Below are 19,575 nucleotides of genomic sequence, written 5' to 3'. Positions count from 1 at the left end.
AACTCAGAGCAGTTCTCTGTGCAGGAACCAAACCCCACAGGCCCATGCCCAGGCCTGCTCTGCTTCAGTCTGCAGAGTTTAAGGACTGAGAAGTCAGAACACCCAAGAGCACCTCCAGGAAACCCTCCAACCACAGTGCAGTCACCCACACTGCCAGAGCCAACCTAACTCTGATGACTCCCACCGTCCTCTTTACCTTATTTGCCAGGTGTGAGCAGATCACCCAGCTTTTGATCTGGCATCCCTCAGCCGAGCACAGAGCTCTCAAGGGAGCCAAGCGGTCTCATCCCAGCCTAGCAGTGTGAGGCCCCGGTGCTCAGGATGCTTGTCTCATGGAAGTTGTTAGTGAGCTGATCAAGGCAACAGTCAGGTACCTGCAAAAGAGACTGAACGTCACACTCAAGGACTGAACTTTAATGTAACACACCAGGGAGGTGTGAAACAACACACACTTACCAGGACAACGGAGTCAGGCTGTGGGGCATGCCGCCTACAAGCAAGCACACACATCCGCATCAGTGCCCCGTGCAGGTGGCCTGTACCAGCCCTCAAAAAAGGGGCGGCTTCCTGAGTGCCTCTCAGAGGACAGCAGTGTTCGGCTGCATGCTGTGGGAGCAGCACCATCAGCTGCCAGCAATGCTGGTGTAGGCAGGCAGGCAGGCAGCGGTTTTACCTGGAGGAGCAGGAAGCCCAGGGGAGGAGCAGATCAATTAACTTCATTCCCTCAGAGGATGACACAAGGGAAATGCCTTTCCCTGCAGCAGCAATGTTTTGAATCCCTACAGAGTCGGCAAACGTCTTCGCTGGGTGCGTATCGATCTCGAGTTACCCCAAGGCCAACTACAAGGCAGCGGGCCATGGCTCCTGCCTTTGCTTTGGGATTTGTTGGAAGCTGCACTGTGCGAAGTAGAGCAGCACAGAAATGCAGCTTTGCTACCACTAGAGAGTAGGTGTTGCACTTGATTTAGGTGCTCAGTGGCGTATGCGTGTGTGTGTATATGTACATATACATGTATATCTGTATATACAGATACATAGATACAAAAGATACACGTATCTATTTATCTGATGTCCCAGGTTCTTTCCCATATAGACAGCTGTAGGGAGGGCTCGGCTATGACACTTAGACAGCGCCTAGCACCTGATGGGCATGGGTCTGGCACTTAAACAAGCACACACCTGTGCAAACATGCGTTCCTGATGGCTGTCTGAACAATGTCCACAAAGACCTAGCTCTGGTGCCACGCTGGCAACAGCATGACATCCATATGTGCTGGGGGCTTCACCAACTGCCCAAACCATGTGCTGTGCTACATGACCATCTCCTGTGCACACACATGCACCCGCACCCGTGCCATGGTCAGGCAGGAGGCCAGGCCCCTCTGGAGCACCCACTATGGAGTCAGGGAGCAGCAGGGGCCGGCTGCTCCAGGGGACTGGGGCACTGAGTGCAGTACCATGGGGTAGGGCTGGGCAGCGGCTCACCAGCCAGGACCCCGTCCCACCATACCTGAGGGAGACGCAGGGCAGGCCCGGGAATGGCAGTGGCGACCAATCGAGAGTCCCAGTTGCAGGTGCATCCATCAGTGCCGAGGCGGGGACGAGGCCAAGCCAGGCAGGGTCAGGTCCAGTGGTGGTACCAGTATCAGCCGCAGTCCAGCGATGGCCGGCAACGGCCACAGTGACAGGGCAGGGCCAAGCGTCGGGGTCCAGGTCCAGAGCAGCAGGTGCGTGTCCCATGGGCATGGTGAGGCCACCCCACGGAGCTGCCTGCAGCCTCTCCTCGAGGTCACCAGCAGAAGGGGGACAGTCCTCTCCAGACGGTCTCTGGGTGCTGGCACCAAACCCCTCCCCTGGCAGGGCAGGGGCACACCAGCAGGGCCCTGGCACCCCTCGGTGAGGGGCAGCCCCACAGCTCACAGGCATGGCGTCAGCGGTGCTTGTTGTGAAGCGCCCTGGTCGTAGCAGGAGCATGCAGGATGTCCGGGGGTCCAAGGGCCACTCAGAGTCCCTGTGGGGCTCTTTTGGGGGGGCCATGCAGGGATGGGGCTAGCTCCCATGTTGCCAGGGCTGACTGTAGGGTGTGGGGCAGGCAGCAGGCGTCAGGACACCCCAAGGGGCCTTAGGGCTGGGCAGAGGGGTTCAGGCCACCACTGAGGAAATGGGGACCCACAGTTGGGCTGGGAGTGAAGGGTGTCACTTAGGAGCCCTAGCCAGGTTGGGAATTGATGCCATGGGGAGATCAGACCCCAGGCTAGGCTGGGGGGGTGGGTGTCACTCAGAAGCAAGAGGCTGGTTGGGGGTCTCGGTGCTGGGGGAGCCCTGAGGCAGGGCCATGTGTCAGTTCAGGGGAGCCATGGGGCATCGGCTCCTGCCCAGCCGTGATGCTGGAGCAGAGTGCGAGAAGACCCGACCTGACTGTCGGGGTGCACCAAGGACCAGCGGCACCCCCAAGGGAAGGGGCCTGGGAGTCGAGTGGGGTAACAGGGCTGGCAGGACAGCCGCCCGGTCCCACAGTACCTGAGCTGGGCCAGGGACAGCAGCCAGGGTCAGCCAAGAGTCCAGATCATCAGACACGTCCATGGTGATGAGGTCTGAGGTTGAGCCAGGAATGTGAGTCAGCAAGGGAGGTCAGGATCAGGTCCGGTGACAGCAACCAGGGTCAGCCACAGCCTAGTGATCGCCAGGCAAGTCCATAATGACGAGGAAAGGCCGAGATCAAGCCGGGAAGTCAGTCTGTGGGTCAAGTTCCGGATCCCGATTACTGGGGTCCATGGCCAAGCACAGGCATGGCTGTTGCTCCGGCCAGGCCCCAGGAGCAAAACCTCAACTTCAACCTACTCCCACAAGAAGGGATGGTCGGCCCTGGCCGGGGCCTCCCTGCAAGAGCATATGGCAGCCTCTGCCCCACGGGTACGCTCTAAGTTGGCCCCAAGCCCAGGGAGTCAAGCTCCCATAGCAGTTGGGGGTTGGAGGGAGAAATGGAGGAATGCTCTCACAGCCCTTACAAATAGTTGCGGTAAAATCTGCAATGACATTAATTTTCTCTCTACTGGTGTCAGCAGGACTCACACCTATCACAGGCTCAGAGAAACAGCTGGGCTGGCAGGGACCTCGGCAGGGCTCTGGTCCAAACTGCTGCTCAAAGCAGGCCACCTACATCAGGCCGCTCAGGGCTTTTGCTTTGCTACAGCAAGTGACGTACCTGGAAGAGTCTGTTGCACTCCATTATCATGTGGGCCAAGCCCTGCGTTGCTGCCAGGTTCTCATTCAGCTCCCTCTGGTCTGGCTTCCCCAAGCTGCACTTCCTCTGACTAGATCTACGGAGAGGGGAAGGCGAAAGGAAGACTCTGTGAGCAAGGTGCTGTGAACCGCAAGTACAACATGCCTACTCGGCTGGCCTGCCTCGGGGCTGGAAACCGGCAGCTTCGGCAAAAACACACTGCATTGAAGGTCCTTTAGGTGCCATGTAGGGGCTCATGCCTGCCGGTTACTGCAGCAAGGTCCATAGACAGCATTCTGTCCCAGCACACCCCGAAAGTGCCCGGGGCAGTACTGACCAGTAGTAATGTATGCCCAAGAAAGGCAAGTCAAGGCTTTTTATTCCCCAAACACGTCATCACACACTTGGCCAAAGACAGCCACGACTCCAAACTGATTTGTGCGTAGCCTTCAAATATCAAGCTCCTTTGATACTCTGCAAAGCCTATGCAGAACCTTTTAAATCCTTTGGCCCAAACCACACCAAACGCGATTCAAAAGCAGTCCCCTCTTTTAATTCATAATCATATGACATCATTAATCCTGGCTTCTGATACTTTTATCTATGTGCATTCCTGCCAAATGGCTTGAAAATTGGGTGGAAGATAAGAGTCCTCAGCACTGCTCCTCAAAGTCAGACCTGTCAGCTTCTGCCCTTTGAAGTCGGAACCCTGCACTCTGGCATTAATGCCCAGTTACAAAAAAGCTAAAGCTTCAAAGCATCCTGGCTTCTAAACAGTGACAACAAAGAGAAAACAGTTTCTATTTTTGGTCCTAGTATTTCAGCATAATGTTTATGTAAACCAAAGAGGTACAACTCCCAAAGTACGATTCTCAGGTGCTCAAACACAACTGCAATCTGGGAAGGACGTCGCATCCCCAGCTGCCCTCGCAATGGCCACACGGCCCCCGGCCATGTGCCGGCTCAGCCCAGGGAGAGCTGGGCAGCCCTAGGCTCTAGTTACGCTTTGGCATTTCCAGATGCTTTGTACCATTCAAAAGACAAGTCCTTAGTGTTTTCTTTCCCCTCTCTGTGCTATCCAGAGCCTGCATTATTATCCTGAAAGATGCCAATAGCACTTCTGACAGCTTCTGCTCTGGAACTAGTCCTCATCTTTAGATCCCCATGTGAGGTGATGAACTTGCTACTCTGATGGGTGCACAATGTTTCCATCAAACTCAACTGTCCTTTTCTACCCTGATACGTGTTTGTCCATACACAGGAGCATGGAGTAAAGCAAACAGCCCTGCCTCAGAAGACCAGATAAGGCATGAATGCACTCAGAGATTATTTGTCTACTTTGGCCCAAGGGCACCTTCCTCCCTGCACGTACAAACAGGGGATGTTATGCAACCCAGATACTTCTACTTACTGAGATAAATTTACAGAATCCCTGTGGCTCGGTTTGGCAGGAACAACCCCCTTATCACCCAGCAGAACTAGTGCCAGCAACTGCTACAATCTGCCAGATAGCTGCAGGGCCTTAAAGCTGCACCTGGGCTCAGGCTGCCAGTGCAGGAGCTACGTTTTCAATGGCCAGCACCACCTTAACGCAAACAGTGGGCCACGTGCTGGGTTCCTGGGCAGCTGGACCTGTGGGCAACTGCAAAGAGTACAGGAGTTGCAAGGGAGGCAGGCTAGCTCGCATGCAGACGAGTCAGGAGTATGACAACGGGGCCTCACCATTGTTCTTTACACTGGACAAAGAGCTGCTGGATCGCTGCGTGCACCGTGGTCAGCTCCTGCTGGGCCTGAACAACCATATTTGAGACAAACCCCAAAACACATACACTATTTCTCCCTTAAAGGCAGACACTGATCCTAGGCCAGCTACAGAAGACATTGTTCCAGCAAAGAACACTATGGGCAGCAGCAATGCCAGCATTAGGATGCTAATACCTAGTGGAGGAGGAGGAACTATCCCTTCTCAGGGTGTTGAGGTGAAACAAAGAAGGTGCGAGACAGACAGCAATGTTGGTTGGGGTCATCTGGTTTTCCTCAACAAAAGCAACCACATCTCGTAGAAAGAACAGGAGGATTTTCAAAGCTTCTCGGTTTTCCTTTGGGAGAAGAAGAATAGCAGCCTGGACAGCCTGAAACTGCTGATCCTTCGGCACGTCTGAAAACAGAAAAAATGATGAAAATCACATGTGACTTGCAGAGGAAGCATCCATCAACAGAGTCCCAAGCAGGGTATTGAAACTGTAGGTTCATCTATTTTCCTGTCGCTCTAGCTCGCAACAGACAACACAAGGGCCATTATCACAGTCACATCACACGAGTACAGTTTTCTCCTATTGCCTGTCAAGATGCACATTCACACCCAGTGATGCTGGTGCTTGACTTGCGATTTACCTTGAACACCATGCTAATGAACGTATCCTGAACCGGCTCTGGTTACAATCCAAATAAGGGCTTGTCTCCCCATAAAATATTACTCTGGAATGATACTTTGGAGGAGATAGCTGCTCTACTGTCTTTTCCTTTCAGCTTCAGGCATGAAGAGAACAGATGGTCACAGATAACTCAATTGAGAGAACAATGTTTTGCCAACAGATTTTAATTCACACTGAAACGCAGTGAGACTGTGTGCCCAAACAGCTCCCGCAGGAGCGTAGGTATGATTCAACCTGCCACGCACCCCCCCATCATAAGGATTTCTCCAATTTACACCACTACAAAGGGTAGAAGATCACTTCTCTTTCCCTTCAAGTAGAAGCACACACGCAGACCACACAAAACATGCTTTTTGGTGAAAGCAGCATATTTCTTATCTCCAGAAGACAGTAATTTAATCACGGCACTTGCTCAAGTCACATGTGGCACAAAACGGGTGAGTAGGGTGAGTAGAATTCAGTCATTTGCTGTTTCTTTCCCAAAACAAGAGACGGGAGGTGGACAGTGGCCAGGTTATAATAAATGGAAGAAAACAGTTCCACATCCATAGGACACAGGAATTGTGGACCCCCTCACAAAAAGGATTTGTGGATGCAAAAAGAAAACTTGCTTCAAACAAATAAACAAACCATTTTCAGACAAAATTCTAAAAGCCCGACAGGTTAAAAAATAAAACCCAACCAAACATTCACGAACCTGCACCATATAAAGGACAGCAGCAGCTCATGTACTCATGTCAATAGAAGTCACATAAAACAGGCTAAAAACCAGTCCACTCAGAAATCCCATACTTTGACTTTCAAAACCTTTTCTCAAGAAGAAACTTCCCTGTCGCAACATCATCATAAGCCCCTACAGCAAGTTCCTTCCCCAAACCAGCTGCTTTTTGAAAGTGAATCCCTTGAGGGCAAAGTACCGGAGATGGAACCTGTTTAAAACTATGTTCAAGGATAGATTTCAGCTTGACGTTTCCTTCTTTTCCAGGCTGAGTCTCAAGGATGCTCTCAACAGTGAGAGCCCAGGCAGAAAGTTGCTGGTGTTTCCAGGCGCAGACGCTGTTTCACAGCAACTGTGCTTGGGCACCTTAATAAAGAAATTTCATCAATATAACATGACTTCTTGCACAAGGAGCTACTTCATACCATGAACAAGGGGACTGGATTCTTTCTTAATTTTGCAAAAGGAAATGACCATTTAAAAACGCAGTTTAGGAGGGCTGCTACAATTTATGTAATTACACTCATCCTTCAAAGAACAGAAAAGACACAATGTTAGGAAATAGCTGGCCCATAGCATGCAGATGGGAAGCTCTTAAGTCTAGAGCCACAACGAACTCATCTGTTCAGAGACGTCCTGCCTGACTTGTCTCCTCTGACTACAAGGGGACATGGCCCTAGTCCTAGTCTGGCCACTGCCTTGTACAGCTGAATATTAAGATATTCAAGGAACTGGAAAACTATAGCTTTTGTGACCTACATTGATAGATGTGGAGGAAGGATTCACAGAGCCTGCTAGTAAATATAGGCTCGGGAAGGTCTCGGAAATACTGCTTCACCATATCGGCCACATCAAATGCTGACTGCCCTTCGTAACATACGTTGCTGGGGTTGGTTTCGTTCATTTCTCTTAAAGACAGAATCCTGGATTTAACACCGGATTTTCGGAACAGGCCAACCTACAGGTAAAAGAAAATATTAAAGACAAAGAGAGGGTTCATCAGGAATCAAACCTCTGACAAATGATTGATCCTTCACGTTCCTTTGATAGCTAATGGTATCCTATGGTAGTGAGATCTAACACCAAAATATTTTTGTATCATTAGAAGCAGCACGGATATTCCTCCCAGGCATACCATGACCGACACCCACAGAACCAGCTGTGAAAGACATATCAATTTTCATGCTTGTTTGCTTGCTTTTTATTTAATGCAAAATTACTCTTTTTTACTTTTAAAATCATTACTATTGCCATCTGTCAGTTTGCTCGAGCAGGCTATGTTCACACAGTAGAACTGCAAGCTTCTAGCGCACCAATGTGTGTTCATCCAAAAGCAAATGCACATTGATGCCCATGTGGAGCAAACAAACTCAGACTGTGAGATCCACCAGGTTCGGGTTTAACATCTGATATGTCTGATGCATCTAATACGTCTACAGGTTGGCAAAGACCAATTGCCATTCTGAGGGAAATTATTTTATTTTTAATATGAATGTCAATCCCGTTTCAGACAAAACCTGGATTTAGAAGTTTCCCATGAACTTGACCTCAACAAAGCTTCTGCTGAAAGTTTCACTGTGTGCCACTGAGACAGTATTTACATTCATTGTTTTATTTATATTAACTGAATAGATACCACGACCTCAAAATGAAACACAGTGCCTTCATAAGAAACTGACTGTTCACACTCCAGTTTGTGCCACCAAACTGCGTTGTAACTTCACGGAATGCACACATTTTTGTGCTTTGGCATAATAATAATAACACCTATACAACTGCAAAGCACAGAAAAAAGAAAGCCCTTTCTTTAACTAACATGTCTTATGTCATGGGGTCTCCCATTTCTGCACCTATGCTATAGAAACAGCATATGTAACATACGCTTTCACTGCCGTGCACGCATCTCCACTTAGTGGATAAATACGGATTTGAGATCCAGAAAAAGATGTTACAGGCACTGGTGTAATATGTTTTATCTCTGCTTAGTGGTACATTTCAGCTGAAACAAGATTAATTATTAAATTAGCTCTGGCACTACCAGCAACCACAGAACAGAGGGAATAACAACATTGTGTGGTAGATTTACTTCCCAAGGGAGCAGAGGCATGCTACCTCACCAGGAGAAGACAGCTTGACTGCCTGCACCAAGAGAACTGGCTGCAGATGATTTCAGTGAGGCAAGGCACAAAAATACAATACAGGACTAAAGGCATTCCCAGAAGGAAACAGCATTGGTATTTCCTCGCAGGCCACCCGCTCAGACCTACACCTTCCTGCCTATTCAGAGCCTTAAAAGGCAAGAAAGTCCCTCACAAAGGCTGGAAGCAGAGACTGGTTCCCTGGAGCAGATCCGTTTACGGAACAGAGCTGCCCTGGGCTGCCTCAAGTTCATACCTGGTCAAGAAAGTGGCTTCTTAGGTAGTCCAGTGCTTGCAGTATGCCGTTAGGCAATGGGTGGCTTGTTCGCTGAACATTCAGGAGCAAAGGGACCCCAAACACATTTTTGTCCTTGTAGTCAGAGGCTTTTATTTTTTTAATGAACTTTGGTATGGACCTGAAAACAAAAACCAGTGCATCCAACTCATTAGCTCTCCAGCACAGTTCCTGCTACTTCAGTTACATGCATGGGAAAGGATTTAGTTATACTTGCCACATCCCCTAATTCTGCCACATGCCTGTACACATAGCATCGTAAGATAGAGAGAAAATCATTAAGGGCAATTACAGGACTGACTTCCTCATTTCAAAACTGAAATTAGCTTTAATAAAGCATCCTCATGTGAAATATGTTCCATCCCTTTAGGACACTGCAGGCTTTTTTCACTTCTTTCTACATTCAAGTACCAGATCCCTATCACAAGACGCTAACTGATATTTCGAAGTCCTACGAGTGACTGACTTTGTGATTGTTTTAGTTCAAACTGGGACTTGATGCTGAAGAAATGGATTCTCAGTCCAGCCGGCTCTCACCTCAGGTCCTGCAATCTCTGTGAAGGAGCTCTGACAAAGCCCTGCAAATGGGCAAATTTAAAGAGGAAACTATAACGTGCTTTAAAATCAGTAACAACATGACCACCAGCGAGGAGCAAAAGTGCAGTCCATAGCAGAGGAAATCCTGGAGCCACTGAAATAACCATGAAACTGCCAGCAATTTAACAGGATGAAATTCCTCATCTTGAACATATGTCATCTAGGCAGACAAGGAAATTCAGCTGCTTACATCAAACCCTCTCTTTCCAACACAGGTTGCTTTAATATTAGACAACTTACCAGTTCCAACCCTGCTTACTGGAAGGGGAGTATCTGTCCATTAAAGCAGTGAGTTTCAACAAAGCCAGCTTTTGTGTCCGGGCTAGCTGGGCAGCTGACGGGCTATCAGTCTGGGTGGGAAGGCTTTCCAAGTTCACGCTCTCTTCCACAGACCAGTGTTGCTTCCCGTGCCTACGGGATAAATACTGTTTAAGCTTAGGACTATTTCCATTGTCCCTGTTAGTTTTCTGCCTGCATCTGTGAAGACTCTAAATGACCTGCAGTTCCCAAACACCACATGGTTAGTTGCATTTAAACAAGGTACTTCCCATCCAGGAGGTACTCTGGCGATACAAAATGTTTCAGTAAGAAATACAGCAAGCTAGCCATAAAGTCTGATTCCAAATGTCTAAGTGCTCATGCAGGTTGTGAGCGCCCTACTTTCAACAGAGGTCAGAGCAGATGTAGATACCAGACTGCCTACAGACCAGCAGTACCTGGCACCAGCGGTGCAGACCCTGCTACCCAGAACAGACTTACTTAAGACTTACTTTGTTCTGGAAAAGCAATTACATTTTGAGCGGAGAGAACCAATGGGGAAATGTTCCCAAGGGGCAGCCTACTAGAGAAACCCAAGGATGGCTGACCTGTTGGTCTTTTTAGAGTCTGTCACGTATGCCAGGTCTGCAGAACTGATCTCCTTGCCCAGTTCACAGCTGCTCCCTCCCTCAGTGGTTGGGAGGTCTGCTGTTGAGCCCTCTGTTTCAAGACAGATTTCTTTAGGTGAGGATGGATACAAAGAGGTCAAGTCACTGGCAAAGTCAGAATCCACATCATCTGAGTACTTCTCTGTCCACTGATCAACCAACTTTTTGAGACCATTGACATCTTCTATAACATTGTTCAATTCTGTAAAAACATCATCATCGCCAACTTCTATTGCCTCCAACTTATCAAGTTCAATATTGGGCATGTTGTCATATACACTTAGCCTGTTATCTGTGCGTGAAAGGGGGCTCCTGGGGGCTTTGGAGTCCTTGGAACCGCTTCTGCTCTGGCTCCTTCTGCACCCATGAAAACTCCCAGTTCTCCAGTTGACGGAAGAGTTGTCTACAAGAGACAGGGAACTGTTTGTAAGTGCTTTGGGGAAAGTGCCAGGTTTATGGCCTTGTGGTATTTGAAACATCTGGTTCATTCGTAACTTCATGTCATTTTTTAGATTTTGCTGAGATAGATCATTCCACAGCAAGAGCTTGCTAGAATCCAAGTCCTCTGCATACACCCCCCTTCCTTCATAGTGGCTTCGTGGTTTTATAGCAGGACTTGGAGTGCTCACTGTGCTGCTATTTTCAGACCGATTGCTGCTATTGCAACTCTGTAGAGAAAAGGAAGAATTGTTCTTTGTTTGGATGCCAGAGAGGTCAGAAATATTTACACAGTTCAGCATCTTCATCTTTTCTTCATTAAGTCCCTCCAGAAGAACAGGTTCACTTATTATGGGTTTGGCCTTTGACTGACCACTCCTTAAGTTGCAGCTCCTTAAATGCAACTTCTCCATTTTCTTTAGAAGGCTCTTCCTCTTTTTACCTGGTGATTTATCCAAAAGCTTCTCCTCGCTGGTGATATTTAAAAATTCACTGGGGGGAGGGGAACAACTAAAGGTAGAGTCCAGTGAAGCCACCTTAATTGAGGAACATCTTGAGGAACTCGTGCTGGTTTCCACATCTTCAAAAGGTTTTGGGAAGCTAACAATGTCACTGTCACCACTGCTAGTACTGTGAATTGAGGACACATCATGTTTCTCGCCATGATCCAGAAAGACAGAAGCCTCGTTGCTGATGCTTTTCAGTATTGGACTGCTTGGGACTGATGCACTAGCACCTTCCTCTCCTGGGAAACCTTCTAGGCTCTCGATACGAGACCATCTCTGACTGCACCTCTCATAAGCCCATTTGTTACTTATTGCACAAGGTTCATCATCTTCAGAGTCATCACTCTTAGAAGGAAAAAAACAAAAGTACAGTTCAAGGGCAAAGTTTGGCAAACTTCAAATTATCAAAACATGTTAACAAAAAAAGGAGACAATTTTTCTGCCTACCTCCAAAACCCCCTAGACCAACATATGGAAATGTGACCATTCAGTTACTGAAGGTCTGCCCTGAGTTCTGTTCTGTTAGTTGAAAAATGTGCTGACAAATTACTGAGCATGCTGACAAATCTGGTAAGTTTACCACAGGAAAAGATTTGATCTGAGGATGAAAAATTCTGTTTTGTGGCAAATCCAGAGGTTTTGAAAGATAATTGTATTGGGTTTACATGGCCTTTCCTAAAGCCAAACAAATCAACCACTCTTTCATGCTTCTGTGACCAAACCTCATCCATTTTCAGGTAAAGAAGCATTTGGCTGTGGGACTGTGGCAGCATCAATATCTGGCGCACCCTCTTGGAGACCTCAGCCTCACCGGCCATTTGCCCCAGGTGCTCCATTTGCTGTATTGTCCCCACTCCAAGTGAGTGCCTGGCCAGCAAACTCTTAGAGAGACGGGAATGACCTGTCTCTTCTCTGTGGACCTTCCCTTGCCCCGTTCTTTCCTGATGGCAGAGTGGAACTTGCCAAAAAACTAGACATTTTTCCAAAATCTGACATTATTTTCTTGCTGGTCCTGCAGTTAATCCATGGTACCTAAAAGGCTTTACAATCCTGGTGTTAACCGGTCAAGATGTGGCTGTAACTCTGTTTTATCTACAGTACTTTTTTGCAGGAGAGGACAAAGCCAGCACAGCTAAAACCTATCCAGCTTCTACTGGCTGGTCATTTGACATTGGCTGACACTATCTGGATTGTCCATTTTAATTTTTCTTACCCTTCATTCAGTCAATAAGAGGAAATTTCACTTTCAGGCCTTAAATAAGATGTGAAGCTACTTAGGAAAGCAATAAAAGACATGCTGAGGTGGGGCCTTGGTGCAACTATTGGACGGTAATATGTGTCAAATTAGTTTTAAAAACTGTTTCAAAACACACCCCTAACCTACCTTACAAAGTTACAAAATGAACATTACATAAATTCAATTGCTATGTTTTTCAGTGGAAAATGCAAATGGAAGAGCTTTGCAGGATGGAAAAGAATAGGAAGAAAAGTCCAGACCTTGCTAGTCCTTTATAGGCCTTTTAAAAACAGGTTTTTGATATAATAGCGAAACACATTTTTAATGAGAAAATTACAAGTATTTTATAAACATACCCGTTTCCTCTGACGGCTTATTTCCACTTTCATTGATGCACACTTGTTCAATGTGTTCAACCGTCTAGGGTATAAGAAAAAAGGCAGAAGTGTTAAATTTAAACTATTTTATTTCTTAAAAACAAACATACATATACCAAACCAGCTGTGAACTTCTACGATGGAGTCTTCATTATTGGTGTCAAAGACTGACATTCTGTTAGAGGTTCTCCATACGTTTTGCTAAAAACAACGCCAACTGACAACCCCATGATGTTCACAGTTCCAGCTCTGCCATCTTAAAATTAGAGAAGAGGGCCATAATTAATCAGTTAATTAAAAATCATACAATGAGCTTTAATGATTGTTAAAAACTGTATATTGATTTAAGATTTTGAAAATGAAAGAAAGTCTGAGTGAGCTTCTTAAAAAAATAAAAAACCCATGAAGTCATTAACCTGTATCCTTGGAAGGACTTTATTATCTATCATTTTAATTAAAACTTGTGGAATCAATAAGGCCCCAAACTAGTCAGTCACTTAACTGTCAAATAAATATATGGCATCAATAGGGAGGCACACTGACAGCCTTCAAGGAACACTCAGGACAGAAGTCATATCAAGAAACAAAACACATCCGAAGTTCTCTAACATCTGCTGTGCATTAGAGATGTATATGCAAACAGCTCCTGTTGGTGCTCCTGTTACAAGCAGAATTTGAATTCAGGTGACCTAACAATACAGAAAAGGACCAAACCACTTCGCCAGAAGAGGAACTTTCCAGTCCCTTAAGAGTTAGAAATTCTTATTGCGTCCCTTGGATCGGCCAAGTGGTGTGGCATGGATAGTCTGGAGTTCACTTCACCTGCTAAACAATCTCATGATGAGAAGGCTTCAATAACTGCAGTGAGTAGTGAAGTAGAATGCCTCTACACTATCCTGGCACACTTCTGTTGGGAAAGGCCAAAGAGCAATGAGTTTGACTTTGCACTGATGATGCAATTTCACTTGTGTGCTGTGAACAGCTGTGGCAAAACAATAATTTCAAATCAATACCTTTGCTTCTCACTCAAAAACAATGTCAGGAAAACAAAACAGAAAACGTATCTCTTGTGCAGATCGGTTTTGCTGTTTATCTCCTGGAACAGCTCTGGGGAAGATCACTAGTCAGAGGAAATCCCTGCACTCTGTAATATGCAATTCTAAAGAGCAAACTGTCGTGCTACCTTATGCTTGCAGGGAACTGATTATTCTTTCTCAGCCTGCAGACATTTCACATTACAGAAAATACAGATTTGATGCTTAGCATAAGGTCACTGAGACCTTGGCTGAAGAAGACGTGCAGACACATGCTTACTTTACCTTTAAATTCTTAAAACAACCAGCTTCAGTGGTACTAAAGTATGTGCTCAAGTGTTTTCTTTCAGTCGTAGCATTGATGACTTTGTTAGTCTCTGACAAAAACTAAGGCGTGAAAAGATGAATGACAAATAACTATGGAGTATTAAAGATGATTCATAATTAATGTTTACCTGAATAGTGATTCAATTGCATCTCCATCTAAAAATTCATGATCTTTCCTCACAGTTTTTACATCAATAGGAAACTGCATATCTGTAAACAAAGAAGTTGAATCTGAAATCTGAGTTATAATTGCAAAGACTTTGAATTTTGCAACATATTTATCATCATAGGTGAAATAAATCTAAATCTATTTCTATAGTTATATATTCACACAAATGTCCTTCAAGTAAGTGAGGACCAGTTCCTTAGAGCAAGTGGGAGAATAAATGTAGGTATTCGCTTGCTATTAGCTACAGGTAGACAAGCATTTGCTGCGTTTCACTGCTGCTTACAGTGACTAAGTACTATAGCCAAGAAATACAAAATTAATGTTTTGCCTTGGTTAGGTTTGCCGCACCTTCTGCCTCCAAGTACAGTATAAAACTAGGAGTTTTACATGAGCTTTCGCTGGTGGTAAGGTACAATGCAGCACGTGACATATGCTGTTTGAGGTGTAGTGAGCCTGACAAATCGATACACCAGCTGAAGAGTTCAATGATCCAGCTTCTGAGAGTTAGCCTTGCAGATGAGGAACCGATGAGATCCATCAGTATTTTCTTGGCTTACTTTTTAAACTTAATTTACCTAGTCAAGTCAGGACACTGCAAAAACAGCAAGGTAATAGAGAGGATTCGTTATCCAGAAGCATGACAATGTATGCTTCCAACAAGCTGTAGGATTGACAGCTTATGATGTAATAAAATCTACTGTAGTCAAACGGGAAGCATTTCCATGAGACATCATGTTTTCATAGCATACAGCTTCCAAATTTGGCTCTGTCGCTTGACTTCCAATTCTTAATTTTGCAATGAACAGGGGAGGTGGGAATGAGAGTATGGAGAAGTTACTGTTCGTTCTTTTTGAGAGTATGGAGAAGTTACTGTTCGTTCTAACAAACGTCTAACAAACGTTCGTTCTAACGTTTATCAAAACTCTAGTTTTTTGATAAAATCTCTCTTAAAAATAGATTAGCTTTTGTTACATTCAATGCCTGTAACAATAAACGTATTTTAAAGAAGAACAGTTTTAAGGTATAAGCACAAATGTCTGAAAATTAGACCAGTTCTCAACAAATCCCTATCTCCCGCACAAGTAATAAGCACTCTTTGTAGCTTTAACAACATGAAAACATGCTGAAATTGCATTGTTTGGCTGCTTCTGAGTATCTGTTTTAAAAGCTTATGATTGCAAGATGATTTTTCCAACATTCTTTTTCAATAGAAAACAATCTTGCTCAAGACCACAGAGCCTTAGATGAGTTTTGGTTGCAATCAGCGAGTCGGAAAAAACCCCAACACTCCAAGGAAAAGGGCCTGAGAAAATTATAAGCAACTAAAAATCACAAAAGCAGAAATTTGACTGAGTTGCAGTCTAACAATAACCAGGAAAGATTTGGTCCTTTACAGAATTCTGCTGAGTCCGTGCTAAGCTAATTAAGATGTCACTTCTGCAAGAAGACACACCAGGTTACTATTTTTCTACAGGTTTGCATGAAGATATTACAGAATTTGGAAGTGCTTCCATCAAAAGTGTCAGGTTCTGAAAGATTATTTATGTAAACAATTCTACTTGAATTCAGTGTCAGCTGCTTGACAAGTCTTTGGGATCATACCTTCAAATAGCTGAGCATACTGGGGAAAACCAGCAGCTCTCAGCCAGTCGCAGGCTTCTCTGGCTTCAATTCCTGCAATGAGAACATAAAATTGTTCACTTACAGTGCTCACAAGAGTCAGTGCTTTCACAATATAAGCAAGCTAATTTTATCTGGTGGATTCTCAGAGGATCTTGTATATGAATGTTTTGTTAGTATATTACTAAAAAGAAAGACGTTCTGGTATCCAACGCACTTATATGTACATTGCTCTGGAGTAGTCATTCCAACATAGGATAGATAGCAAACATACGAGAGTCTAGATACGAGCACATACTTGAGATGTCATACATCGGTGTACATCAACTACCCCTGAGATCTGGACAGTGAAGCATCTGTTATATGTCGAAACGAGTGACTAGAGAAGGGTATATGATACACGTCTATGCCCTCGCGCAGCAAAGCCCATTCATGCATTCCAGTTCTGAGAGATGGTGATAAGACACAAACAAATCCTATAAATAAACTTAAAATGCTATCACAACTTTAATAACACTGGACACAGCCTAAGCATTCCCAGAACAAGAGTTCTCAGGAGTACCTGTTGCTAGGGTCTATCAATATTTATTTCCTTGCCAACTACCAATGCAACTTGGCAGTCACTTCAGCACAGCAGATGTCAAGAATCAACTGCTCATTTTGTGACAATTCATAAAGCCCTATGGCCAATACTGTAACATTCCCACAGGAGCAGGAGCAGAATATAACTTCACAAAAATCACAGAACACTCACCAGATGCCTCAGAAACATAAACATGTTTAGCATGAGTACATACCAGCAGGCTCTAAACTCTGCAAATACTAGAAGTTACTGGGTCTATTGAGGAGGAGAGGATTCCCATACTACACCTCTTGTATGTCTGCTTATACTCCAGCACACGTTACAACAGACACCAACCAAAAGGCAAAGACTTCTTTGAAAGAAATGTTATAAAAGTACCTTAAAACCAAGCATGCTCAGTAGAGAGAAATGTTTTTAAAGCACCTTAAAATGTCACATGCTAGGCTAGAGGAACAGACCTGTTTCTTAAAACTATTTTCTTTACACGTACACTCCAAGGTTAGGATTCTAAGGCACTTCACATACATACCTATTCAAATTCACTGCTTGCTTTGCCCTAACTTCTCAGTTGCACTTCAGTGCAACAGACTGAAGAAACTCATCAAAAAACTTACAGAACTTCCATGATTTTATTATTCTACTTCTAAACTTTAAATTATTTCCATTATCACTTGATTCATTTGGACAATGCCATCCGTAACAAAGGCTTTCCTGCACAAAACTCTATGGCTTTTTCATCTGAGAATAAAGCGATACCACAGGATGATAAGGATATTTCTACATAACCCAGATGCATGACTCTTTTTTTTTTCCAAACCGCAGAACAGAAACTAATTTCTTCCACAATAGCCTATATACACTATGCCTACATTTATTACTACACTTAGTGCCATAATTTATCATAATCTTTATCATAACACAGCATTTACTGCATACCAAGAGAGGGGACTGATAAAACACAAGCATTGTACTCACAGAGCAAAACAGGAAAGAAAATAAATCTGTAGAAAAGACTCAGGAGGATGACCAGTCTAACACTAAAAGTCTTCACAACGACAAGGTGATTTTCGCTTAGAAAAACCCAGTAGACTCACTCACCAGCTCAGCTGTGGAGAAACTATAGCTGTCCTCATTCCAGACCTCACTTTAAACTAGCCAACTTGAGCCTTTGCACAGCTTTCCTGAGCTCACACAGGAGAGTGACTGTGTAAGAGTTGAAGCTTCCCCAGTTGCCAACACGTTAAAATTACAACTCTATATTTAGAGCAAACCAAGCCATGAACAGTGATGCAAATAAGAACAGGCTAGAAAATATTCTGCAGCTAGTGATGACATTTTCAATGAATATGACTGAAAATACAATGACATTCTCACACTTAGAGGTGGCCTCTTCCACAGGACAAGGACACAGGAGCTGGGGGAATCTTCTTTGCTAACATAAATCTTCAGGCCTCTTAACATACCTTTGCGCAGTCCCATGGTGCAATGCCACTGCTGTGTTAGGAGACAACACATGGAGCACTACTAAGTTCTTGGCCTGCATGTCTACAATTATTTGCCACTAGATTTGCTGCGATTATTTCACTGTTAAAATAACTACCAAAAGTGTCCTACTGATACCGCTGTATTTCAGGGACGTCTATGCTGCCTCCTCCCAATCCTACTGGAAACTGAAATCATGAAGGGAAAATGGATGCTTAGGAATTTTACTCTGATGAAAGGAAATTCCCAGACCAGCCTGTATTCCTATGGTAATGATCAATATGAGAGGAAGAAATAAAAAGGAAAAAAGAACTAATTGCTCAAAAGGAAGTAACTGCTCTCCATAGGGCTGCCCTCAGTACTGACGTGCAAGACTGCTTTGCTTTTATGGCATGTGCAGCCTGAAGGACAAGTGAAAACTTATTAGATAGTAACGGCAGAATACAGATGAAGCACCCCGGCAGTGCTCTCCGTCAGGGACCCTGAAGAGTTCTTAAGATCTGGGAATAAAAGTCACAGAGATGTAAAAGAAGAGCAATAATCATGAGTGGCAGTAATGGCTAACACTAACATACTCACCTTGGGCAGCAACTGTTGCAAATGTGCAACAGATGCTTATAAATCCTGCCCTAATGGAGGTGCTAAAGTAATGATCACCGTTCTGGCAACTTGCATGATGCTTTAAGGCATGCATTAAAAAGCAGCCAAAGTTCAGTTTCTTATGTAAGATTCCTTCACGAAAAGCAGAGACAATCTTCTTGAAGACTCTTTGGGGCTATTGAAAGGACCCTCACATTATTTTTTTGGCAAGACAAATAGTACAGATGAGCCATTTGTGCAAGAGACCCATTCCTAGCTTCTGATCCTACCCTGGCTTCACAGCCTGTCTACTCCGCCTCGCCATGCAATGATGACATGCAGCTTCCCAGCCAGGCTCACTGACTGGTTAGAATTTGCTTTCCCATTTCTGTAGTCACACAGTCACTACAAAAGAATCTTCCAGGTTTACCAACCAACTTTTAAAATAGAGGTACTAACAAACACAAGCTGATAGCAATTGCTTTGTTTTTCTTGATGTTAGAACAGCTGCTCAGGCGGTTGTTGGAGAGAAGTTAGCTCTTCCTGAACAGAAACTGGAAATGGGGGAGCCTGCAGAAAGCTGGTATGGAGCAGCACCCCCAAATACAAATTGCAATTGCAGCATATCTGCCTGCGAGCCAGATGTCATACAAGAGGATGACAATTTTTTAACAGATCCTTTGGGCACTATGCGCAACTGAAATAGCAGAGCAACCTAAACATGTCACCTCCTTCTCATGAGCTGATTTCATAATTAAGTAGACGAAAAAAAATCATTTCCTCCAAAGCTTAATATTCTCTCTTAGAATAGAGGATACCAGCAAAATTTCCATGCCAAGCCAGCTGTTTCCCCATGGGCTATGGGTGATAGGTTACTACCAGATGTTTATG

The 19,575-nt window shown here is 44.8% G+C and overlaps 1 protein-coding gene across 1 annotated transcript in view; it reads right to left on the bottom strand.

The window, feature by feature from the left end:
• Positions 1 to 277: 277 nt before the first annotated feature.
• The window catches only part of LOC103904482 (rho GTPase-activating protein 7-like), a 63,199-nt gene continuing 43,901 nt past the window's right edge, over positions 278 to 19,575 (bottom strand). Inside the window, exons 2-11 of the mRNA XM_019473835.1 lie at positions 16,023 to 16,094; positions 14,380 to 14,461; positions 12,870 to 12,933; positions 10,273 to 11,621; positions 9,647 to 9,817; positions 8,771 to 8,930; positions 7,136 to 7,334; positions 5,162 to 5,381; positions 3,206 to 3,320; positions 278 to 374 (exon numbers count right to left, since the gene is read on the bottom strand). Of these exons, the coding sequence (XP_019329380.1) occupies positions 294 to 374; positions 3,206 to 3,320; positions 5,162 to 5,381; positions 7,136 to 7,334; positions 8,771 to 8,930; positions 9,647 to 9,817; positions 10,273 to 11,621; positions 12,870 to 12,933; positions 14,380 to 14,461; positions 16,023 to 16,094 (2,513 nt within the window). The 3' untranslated portion in view covers positions 278 to 293. The remainder of the gene's footprint in view (positions 375 to 3,205; positions 3,321 to 5,161; positions 5,382 to 7,135; positions 7,335 to 8,770; positions 8,931 to 9,646; positions 9,818 to 10,272; positions 11,622 to 12,869; positions 12,934 to 14,379; positions 14,462 to 16,022; positions 16,095 to 19,575) is intronic.

The sequence above is a fragment of the Aptenodytes forsteri genome, unplaced genomic scaffold (genome assembly GCF_000699145.1).
Source record: "Aptenodytes forsteri isolate BGI_AS27 unplaced genomic scaffold, ASM69914v1 Scaffold54, whole genome shotgun sequence".
Lineage (NCBI taxonomy): Eukaryota > Metazoa > Chordata > Aves > Sphenisciformes > Spheniscidae > Aptenodytes > Aptenodytes forsteri.
Note: the sequence above shows the minus strand (reverse complement) of the source record. Positions and strands in the feature narration are given on the sequence as shown.